Source organism: Phocoena sinus, chromosome 8 (genome assembly GCF_008692025.1).
Source record: "Phocoena sinus isolate mPhoSin1 chromosome 8, mPhoSin1.pri, whole genome shotgun sequence".
Lineage (NCBI taxonomy): Eukaryota > Metazoa > Chordata > Mammalia > Artiodactyla > Phocoenidae > Phocoena > Phocoena sinus.
Window position 1 is genome coordinate 54547219 of NC_045770.1, and position 10774 is coordinate 54557992.

The following is a 10774-nucleotide window of genomic DNA, read 5'->3' on the forward strand; positions in this document are numbered from 1 at the left end:
TTTTCCCATCTGTACCTTTGCCCAGCCCATTCTCTGCCTGGAGCTAATACTCCAGGTGTCTGGATTAGGCGCCTCCAGTATCCTCAGGTACCTTTATCTACTGTTATTCTGGGATTATAATTCTGTCTCCTCCATTAATATGTGAACGTCTCCAGGAAAAAACGTTTTCTCTCACCAGGTACCCCAACAATAGGCAAAATCAACACCCAGAGCAGACGCCCAGCAACTATTTGAACCAAAGCATAAAGTAGCACGTGAAAATTGTCGCCGTACAAACCGCCTAGACTCGGGGTAGCCCTCCCTGGCGGAGACTGAGGCGGAGCGGAGAAAGAACCCGGAGCGGGAAGTTTAAACGGTCCATCCCTGGCTTTCCGCTGGTTGAGCAGCTGAGCGGCTGGGCGCATGCGCGCAGCTCACGGGTGCCGCCTCAGAGGGTCTTCTCCGCATGCGCGGGAGCGTGGAGGCGGGTCAAGTTGATTGACAGCGGGTGGCGCCGTAGCAATGGCGGCGCTCGGAGTTGCGACAGGTGGTGGCGATTGGTTTTCGGCTTTGGCGCTCGGGGTGACTCTTCTCAAATGCCTTCTCATCCCCACCTAGTAAGGGACCCGCACTGCCCGGGGCTGGGCGGGGAGGCCCCGCGGTCGGTCAGGGCGGGAGAGAGAAGCGTGGATGCTCCTGGGTGAGAGGAGGAAAGGGAACTTGAAGTCATGTGGTCGCTGCTACCCCTTTGCTATGCTTCCCACTCCGCCTTTTGAGTGTTATTTCATCTGTTCACTAGATCATAGCCCTGATGGCTGGGGTCAGGGCTGGCACTGTCTGACTTTAATGTTTCTGACCTTAAGGTCCTCTTCCTTAACATGCAGATAAACAACACCCACCTCCAACATTCATTCAGCCAGTACAGTATTTATCAGCTGCCTCCTGTGCTGGGCACTGTTCTAAGTCCTGGAGAGGCATTTGAGAAAGACATTTCTGGGGAAGTTGGTGGGGCCAGTTAGACAAACAGTAAAGTTTCAGATTGCGATGAGGTCTGTAAAAGAGGTAGAGAGTGGCTACCGGGCAAGGCTTTACTGTCCTCTTTTAGGAGGTGATGTTTGAGTTGAAAGCTGAAGGATGAAAAAGAATAAGCAATGTGAAAAATAGTTCAGGCATAGGAAAGAGTAAGTGTAAAGGCCCTGTGGTAGCAAAGAACTCAGAGCATTCCAGGAACAGAAAGTGAGCATTGTGGCTGAAGAGCAGTAAGGGAGGAGGAGAGTGACACAGGATGAGGTAGGCAGTAGTCAGGTCACACAGGGTTAGACTGTGCGACAAATGGATGCAGACCCAAGACTGAAAGCATGGGATCCCATTAGGAAACTACCACTCAGTGGTAATGTGTATACAATGGGTACTCTGTATTTATTAATATTATTAATATTGGCTTCCACATCTGTTCATCCTTCCTATTTCCTCTCCCTTGACTTTTCCCCTCATTCCTTTGCTCCCTTCCCAGTTTAGTGTTTGGTTTATTGATATCCTTTGGTTCAAGTTCTTGGTGACCTCTCGTTGGGTATGGAAGAGCTGTATGTATAGGTAAATCCATACTGATGTGTATATAAGCAATGAAGTGTATATGTAGGTTCAGCAAAATGACTTACAGGGACTTGGGAAAAGAAGGCATTGGTCAGTTGAACTTTCTGCAGAACTGAAAACAAATAAGTAACATCTTTCTCTTTTAAAAGCAAATTGGAAAAATCCTTCTAAAATGTAGGAAATTCCTTTCAAATCAGAATGAAAGGGATTTTTTTTTTAATCCGTGGATATAAGGTGATGTTCCTTGCTTTAGTTACTTCAGCCTAGAAACGTGTCTTCAGGGTTGTTACTTTGAATACTGCTGTTGATCCAGGATTAAGAATGTATGTAGTTGTAGTTAATGCTCTGCTTCTCAAACAGGAAACCCCTGGGATGTGAGAGGGAAGCTACAGGATAAATGCAAAAGTATTCACCAAAATGTTTACTAACTGCTTTATTATGAACCAGCTACTGTGGCAAGCTACTAGAGGGGAAGACAAAATGGATATGATCCCTAACCCTATAAAGGGTGTAGTTTAGTGAAGATAACAGTCCCAGAAATAAGTCAACACAAATATGTAATTACATAACAATGCTGTCTTAAGTGTTCTGAAAGGAAAGAATGGGATCCTATAAGGCAACTAACAAGGGGGACTTACTTTAGATTGAGTGTCGGGAAAGGTCTCTGACATATAATTGCAGGCCTGAAGATAGACCCAGTACATGTCTTTTCTTGAACATATGTATGTGTTTCTGTTGAGGAAGAAACTTCCTCCCTCTATTGGGGAGGAAGACATTTTTCTCTACCTTTCTAGCCAGGTTCTGGCTGGTCTAAGAATTCAATTGACATGAGACAGATGAACAGGAGAAAATCATCAAACAAAAGTTTAATAACATGTACATGGGAGAGACTCGGGAAAATGGAGTAACTCACCAAAATGGCTGAAGCCCCTCACCTTAAATACCATCTTCAGCTAAAGACAAAAGAGGATGTTGGAGGTAGTAGTTTGGGACTTCAAAGGGAGAAAGGCAATTCACATATATGTTTGCTGGGCCATGAAGAGATAAGGGTGGACTGTGATCTCTAGGTTCTGGTGAGTTTCCCTCACCACACGTAGCCCATATTCTTTGCATATATCGGGGTGATAGCTCTTTTCTGGAACAAGCCCTTTATATAAATTCTTTAGGCAGCTAAGAGGGAGGTAAAAAGAAAGACTTCCTGAGTCTTCTGTTTCTTAAAAATAATCAGCTTAAATCAATCCTCACACCAAAAAGACACATTTTGCGTTGCCATATTTTGCTCCCCTACAAGTGTATACCTAGAAATGTAATTGCTAGGTCATCAGATCAGCTGTGAATTGTGATTTTGAGAAATCTGTAGGAAATTCAGGTGACGTTGTCAGCAGGAAGTTGGAGATGTCTCTCTTCTAGAACTCAGGAAAGAGACCAAGGTTGTATACTGTGATTTGGGAGTCATCATCACACAGTTCTTAGTGGAAGCAATAAATGTGAATGAGATTGTGCAGAGCAGAGTAAACTGCATAAGAAGAAGACCAAGAACCGAACCTGAAAGAACATCAGCATTTGCTTGATGAGTACTGGAATGGGAAGCCATGAAAGAGACATGGAAGGGGTTGGCTAAGAAACTCACGAGAGAGTTGTCACAGTGGAAATGTTGTGTAAAACATTAGAAAAGGTAAATCAGGTTTTGCTGTGGAACTCATTGTTGACTTTGGTGAGTGGTTAATTCAACAAGAATGTATTGAGCCCATCCACATATCAGGTGCTGTGTAAGATGTGGAGGGGAAGTAAAGCAGAGTAATAAACAGAAAAATAAAGTCCTGCTGAAGAGGAGTGAAGGGCACCAGAATATGCCACCCCAAAATACGCCTCTTTGGTGTAAGGATTTTTCGGGACTTCTTATCTTGAGGAACTGCAGACATAGGAGAAGCTCTGAAAACAGTAAAAGTTACTTTCGAGGGAAATTTACATTAGAAAGGAGGCCTGTACCTGGAAAGTAACTATTACCAGAGATCACTTTTTCATCTGAGAGACTTAGCTTCAAGGCAGAGCAACCTTTGCTTGCCAAACATTCTCTTCTCACCTTCCCAAGAGTTGCCTTCCCCCCTCTTTGAAGCCCCAGACCCCTACCCCTCTCCTTAGCTCTCATGATGGTAGATAAGCCTCAATCACCTGGCCACCTTTTGAGTCTCATCTTATATCTTTTGGGGCTCCTGTACATATGTATGTAATTTAAATTGTCTTTTTTTTCCTCCTGTTATTCTGTCTTAGGTCAATTTAATTCTTAGACCAGCCACAGAACCTGGAAGGGTTGAAGGGAAAATAATTTTCCTCCCCTATATATAGGGGACATACTTGGATATATTTATATATAATGAGAGGGGGACCAGTAAACAGAATTTGGAGACATGAGAAAGGCAGGGCAGGGGCCTTTTCCCACCTTTTCTGTCTGATGAACTCCTGCTCATCCTTGAAGATCCAGCTTCTGTGTGAGGCCTTTGCCAGATAATGAATCTTATTAGAATTGTTTGTGAACAAGAATAAGTCACCTCTGAGCAGTAGCCTGAGGGCCTCCCTTAAGAAAATGTATGGGCTTTTGGTCAACCCTTTAGATCAGGGGTCCCGAACCCCCAGGCCATGGACAATTACCAGACGCTCCCCATCGCTGGCCTTACTGCCTGAGCCCCGCCTCCTGTCAGATCAGCGGCAGCATTATACTCATAGGAACGCAAACCCTACTGTGAACTGCGCATGCGAGGGATCCAAGTTGTGCGCTCCTTATGAGAATCAAATGCCTGATAATGTGACGTGGAGCTGAGGCGGTGATGCTAGCGCTGGGGAGTGTCTGCAAGTACAGATTATCATTAGCAGAGAGATTTGACTGCACAGAGACCATAATAAATCAGTTGCTTGCAGAGTCATATCAAAACCCTGTCAGTGGGACTTCCCTGGTGGCGCAGTGGTTACGAATTTGCCTGTCAATGCAGGGGACACGGGTTCGAGCCCTGGCCCGGGAAGATCCCATATGCTGCAGAGCAGCTAAGCCCCTGCGCCACAACTGCTGAGCAATCCCCGCTCGCCATAACTAGAGAAAGCCCGCACACAGCAACGAAGACCCAGTGCATCCAAAAATAAATAAATAAAAATAAATTTATTTAAAAAAAAAACAAAAACCCTGTCAGTGAGTGGCAAGTGACAATTAAGCTGCATCTTATGGAGTAGACCAGACATAAGCAACACACTTTGGCTGTCACTGTCTCCCATCACCCCCAGATGGGACCATCTAGTTGCAGGAAAACAAGCTCAGGACTCCCACTGATTCTGCATTATGGTGATTTGAATAATTATTTCATTATATATTACAATGTAATAATAATAGAAGGAAAGCGCACTATAAACGTAATGTGCTTGAATCATCCCAACACCATCCGCCCACCCTGCCCACTCTGTGGAAAAATTGTTTTCCACCAAACCGGTCCCTGGTGCCAAAAAGGTTGGGGACCACTGCTTTAGATGACTCAGAGACTCTTTTCACTTAGTGTTGGGTTGGCCAAAAAGTTAGTTTGGGTTTTTCCACAACATCTTACTGAATAGGTTCCCCACCTTTTCCAGAAGGAGGTCTGGCCTCCAGGTAAGTGAGGTGTTTCAGGAATATGTAAAATACCTATTTGTGTCTATAGGATAGTGAGCTGTGACTGTGTAGGGGGTGTTGGTCCATTTAAAAGCCTAATTTTAGAAATGTGAGATTGATAAATGTTATGAAATCTCATTTTCTTCATCTGATTGTTTTGAGTAGCCATTCCACAGATTTTGAAGTACACCGAAACTGGCTTGCTATCACCCACAGTTTGCCAATATCACAGTGGTATTATGAGGTAAGTTTTAATTTTCACCTTTTTGGGTTTTTTTTTTAAGATGATGTGTGAAATCATGTAAGTATTATTGATATTCAAACAGTTTTCCCTGTGATCATAGGTTGAATAAATCTTTATTAAAATTATAGTCTTGGGCTTCCCTGGTGGCGCAGTGGTTGAGAGTCTGCCTGCCGATGCAGGGGACGCGGGTTCATGCCCTGGTCTGGGAAGATCCCACATGCCAACGGAGTGGCTGGGCCCGTGAGCCATGGCCACTGAGCCTGCGCGTCCGGAGCCTGTGTTCTGCAACGGGAGAGGCCACGACAGTGAGAGGCCCGCGTACTGCAAAAAAAAAAAATTATAGTCTTTACTCATGTTACCGAACCGAACTTTGGTCCCCTTGCCTGGCACGCACAAAGCAGATCTACTGATCCTGGGTTATTGTAAAGGAAAATACAGCGTTTATTGCAGGGCGCCAAGCAAAGAGAACAGGCAGCTAGTTCTCAAAAGACCTTGTTGGCTTAAAAAAATGCACAACGTCAGAGTTGTGAGTTAAGTTTTATTTGGGGCAAAATGAAGACTGCAGCCTGGGAGACAGCATTTCAGATAGCTCTGAGAAACTGCTCCGAGGGGGCAAGGGAGGAGCCAGAATATATAGGAGTTTTGCAACAAAGGGCAGGTAGTCGGGAACATCAAAAGATTACTGTTAATTAAAGAAACCAGATATGTCAAGTTAAGGAATTTAGCGCTTTTCTGTATATGGGAAGATGCAAGAGTCTGGGCTCACTGAAATCATTCCTTTGATATGCACCTCAGCTATCTGGGGCCAGTATCCTGTATGTTCACATCCTGAGTTTCCTCAGGGCTCACGGTAGGGAGTGGCTGCAGTCTGATGACTGCTAGGTGGCAGGTATTCTTTCCCTTCTGAGTTCCCTCAGGGCTCACCAGCTCACCATCAGGTGGTAGCTGCCATCGCTGATGACTGTGAACTTGCCAATGGCTTTCAGGCAAGGGTTTTTAAAGACCACAGTAGGGGTGAGGGTCTCAGGGTGCATGATCAGCTCATGGACATTTTTCTAATTGGTTGGTGGTATGGTCACAGGGTGATGTTTTGGGAATCTTTTTTTTTTTGGCTGCTTTGGGTCTTCTTTGCTGTGCGCAGGCTTTCTCGTTGCGGTGGTTTCTCTTGTCACGGAGCACGGGCTGTAGGCGCGTGGGCTTCAGTAGTTGTGGCATGCTGGCTCAGTAGTTGTGACTCGCGGGCTCTAGAGCACAGGCTCAGTAGTGTGGCGCACAGGCGCACAGAGATGTTCCCGGACCAGGGATCAAACCTGTGTCCCCTGCATTGGCAGTCGGATTCTTAACCACTGCGCCACCAGGGAAGTCCTTGTTTTGGGAATCTTAATCATCAACCTTCTGGTTCCAGTCTGGGGTCTATGTGCTTGTGGTCAGCATATAGTCACCATCCTCCACTGAGTGCAGGGGTCTTAGTTTCTTCAGAACAACTCAAAGATATGAGTCCAGTTGTTGTCTATATTCATTCAGGAGGAACTAGGAGTCCTGTGACTCTATTGTTCTAATCATTAACTACTTGAGTTTGCTCTTTGGAAAGCCAAACAAGAAGTGGGGGACGGGAAGGGTCTTATACCTGGGTAGGCCCCGCAGGGTCTTACTCGGTTTCAGTCCCCCCTTTTCTTTGACACTCCTCAATTCCTGAGGAGAACATGGTGGGACAAGAAAGGGAATAACGTTTTGGATGGAGAGGTTAATCATAAACTCTGCAAGGGAACTTGGTTTTAGGAGGAGTCAGTTTCATTCAGTTCTGCCCTCTGGAACTATTAGGGAACCCCTTTACTTCAAAATGAGTTTCCCAAATTATACCTGGGAAATTATAATATTTGCCACATGCTTTTTGAAAGAACATTGGATCGGGAAAGAGGGAAAATTGGACTCAAGACCTGGCTCTGCATCAGCACAGAAAATACATTTCATCTCTCTGAGCCTTGGTTTCTCATCTGGCATATGAGGATTTGGAATGAATTATTTCTAAGGTCCTGTCTCTCCCTAACATTTTGTGATTTATGAGGACAGGAATAATCAAGTGTGACGTGTAGGTGTCTGGTAATATACAAACCATTCTATTCTATTCTTAGAAAAGCTATGTCTGTATTTTTATTTCTGGTGTGAGGTACTAACCTGCATGTGATACTTCATGGAAAACAGACATCAGCTCAAAAATGACTTGATCAAAAACAGCACTCTGCTGTCAGGAAGATTTTTTTAAGACAAGCTGTAAAGTTTTCTGTGAGATTGTTGTTGCTTTGGGGGGGGCGGGTTTGGTCAGGTCAGAATAGCCCTTTGCACTGAAAAAGCTTGAGAACAATTGACCTAATTGACCAAGCTCCTTCTCACAGAACAACACTACAAGTATTTCATAAGAATGCTAAGGAACTTTAAGTAGTTTCTTTAGTGTGAAGTATTTCTATTTGCATGTATGTATGCATACCAGTGAGGAAACTTTTTGTGTGGCCTAGTTGTCCAGAGGTTGGGCTGTGATTTCAGACTGCCTAGGTTTGACTTTCAGCTCTGCCACTTAATACCTATGCTGGGCAACTGTGGGCAAACTACTTGACCTCTCAAAGCCTCCGTATCCCCAGCTATTAAATGATAATAAATAATTATTAGGATGAAATGAATATCATGTATGCGGTGTGCTTAGCATAGTACTTAGAACAAATGTGCTCATTAAATATTATTAAAGGTTATTAATACTTAGCATTATTAATATAATGACCTTCATCCTGTAAATGAAAAGGCAGTCTCCTGTCTCACCATTTCCTCCCTGCTCTCTGACTATCCCTTCTTAGTCTCCTTTGCTAACTCTTCATCTACACACTCTTTCAAAAGCTGGTTCCCTCCGCCTTTCTTTGTGGTCCCTTTTTCTTTTTTCTTTTTAACATCTTTATTGGAGTATAATTGCTTTACATTGTTGTGTTAGTTGCTGCCCTTTTTCTTTTAATTCTATAATTCTTTCTGGCTGTTCTCTCATTTAGTCCTATAACTTTCACTACTACCTGTTACTTAGTACTCCTAAAACTGTATTTAGGCCAGAGCTGTCTCCTATTATTGGCTTGTTTTAGATAGAAGAGGTTTATGTAAAAGAGATTCTAGTAATGGTAAAATTCTTTGTTCTTCCTGCCCTCCTCAGCAATAACAACAAAAGAAATCAACAAAAACTGAAGTGCGAGGTTCACAGTAGGATATAAGGCTGGAGAGGCACATGCCTCAGGTCTGGAAGGTCTTTCTGCCATACTAAGGAGAGTGGACATGTGAGAGTGGATTGCTTTGTAGAGCCCTTCTTAGCTTTGACTTCTAGCCTACCTTTCTGTTCTGGCCTCAAATTAAATTGATTGGTCGATTGGTTGGGAAAGACATTAAAAAGACCCATAATAAATATTTGTGGAATGAACACAATTGTTTTGAATCTTTGTTGACCTAAAACAAGTAGACTGCCAGTTATTTCTCCAGCAAAAATGGGTTTATTCAGGTTCAGCAGAAAATAGCAATTCAGGGTCTGCAACCATAGCGAGTCATGTGCTAGTCCCTGTGTAGTGCATAGCGAGGGAAGGAGAATTCTTTCAAAGAGGGAAAAAGGAAGTTGGGAGGGCTAGAGTAAACAGAGTCCATGGCTTTTCATTGGCTGAGTTGTGACAGTGAACTCTTTGCAGGAAAGAGGCTTTCCTCTTGCTGTTGGGCTCTGCTGTCCTCCTAGGACCTGAGACCTCCCCCTTCTGGCCTTCTGATTCTATCTTAATTGAGGTTTCTGTTTATTAATTTTTACATCTTCATATGTAAAAATGAGGTTGGATGTTTTTGTACTTGAAGAAACAGCTCTGTTGTGGTAGCTTCCTGAGCTAATGGATTTGGAGTCAGAGACCCAGATTTGAGCCCCAGCTCTACCACATATAAGTGACAGAACTCTTCACTTGGGAGGAAATGTTAGCTAATCACTTTCCTGGCTTCCCAAAAGCTGTTTAGGTAAGATGATGGCCCCAGCTGGAAATCCCGGAGGTCAGGAGGGCCTTCTGGGCTAGGTTTGGGAAGTCTTTGTGGGGAGAAGAAGGACCAACATAACAGAGGGTGCCTGAGTGGTGTGGGGTTGGGGATGGCAAGGGAAGGACAGGGACATTTTGTTTTGGATAAATGACCATCTCAGGCAGCACCTGTTCCTTCTCCCAACTCTTTTCATGATTTCTGTTCCCCATTTTATTTAAAGTAATAAATATGTCAATAAAATAAAGTAGGAAAATCTTTTAGACTTCCAATAAAATAAATGGCTCTTTAAGGGTAGAGGCACAGACATAGACACTGTGGCTGGAAACCACAGATGTTAATAAAGTCTAGATTCATGTTGAATTTCTTGAAATTATATGGACCAGTAATTTCTAAACGTTTTAAAAAAGATATTCCCTAGCCAGAAATCATTTTTGAGCATTCACTACCCAAGACGTCTTTATAAATTATAAAGGCAAAGCCCTATTAATATACTTTTAAAAATAGAAATTAAGAAGTATAAGAGTAAAAAATAGAATTTCTCATTTTTCTTTCCATAGCTCAGTGGCTCATCACCCCACATTGGAGATTTGGGATTAGAGAAGGAACTTTTCATAAAGGAAAATTTAATGGGTGGATTCATAGCCTGAGTGCCCTAGACAGAGAGCCTCTGGGTTAGCCTTTGCATTTTATACCTGCAGGGGGAGTAAATAGGCTACTTCTTATTGAGACCTAAAGTTTTCATTCATCCTTATCATGAACAAAGAGCTAATAAGTAGTTTGAGTCTCTCTTGCTTCATTTTATACTATAGAGAGACCCTAAATAGTAGTCCCTGTGGGCACTCAGTTAGTACCTAGTGAACCCTTAGTGCACTTCCAGAAGGATAGGAGTTTTCCATTGAAAAGAGCAACAAATGCAGAGTAGGGAGATTATTACTGTCTCAGCTCTTCTAGGTGCAAGGTCAGGTTTAGTTTTAGGGACATGCTATGAGGATAGTAATAATGTTTTAAATGATAACAATAATTTTTACTGATACTTAGTTTATATCTGGTTCAATACTGTGTGTATATGTAAATTTAAAAAAAAATATTTATTTATTTATATTTGGCTGCACTGGGTCTTCGTTGCTGCGCACAGGCTTTCTCCAGTTGTGGGAATAGGGGACTACTCTTCACTGTGGTGCGCGGGCTTCTCATCGCAGTGGCCTCTCCTGCTGCGGAGCACGGGCTCTAGGCGCGCGGGCTTGAGTAGTTGTGGCACTCAGACTCGGTATTCGTGGCTCACAGGCTCTAGA

The 10774-nt window shown here is 43.4% G+C and overlaps 1 protein-coding gene across 2 annotated transcripts in view; it reads left to right on the forward strand.

The window, feature by feature from the left end:
* Nucleotides 1–459: 459 nt before the first annotated feature.
* The window catches only part of ALG8 (ALG8 alpha-1,3-glucosyltransferase), a 28247-nt gene continuing 17932 nt past the window's right edge, over nucleotides 460–10774 (forward strand). For both annotated transcript variants that reach the window (XR_004351167.1, XM_032641091.1), the window contains exons 1-2: nucleotides 460–596; nucleotides 5369–5447. Coding sequence is in view for 1 of the 2 variants with exons in the window: in XM_032641091.1 (XP_032496982.1) it covers nucleotides 502–596; nucleotides 5369–5447 (174 nt within the window). In the remaining variant the exon portion in view is untranslated. The remainder of the gene's footprint in view (nucleotides 597–5368; nucleotides 5448–10774) is intronic.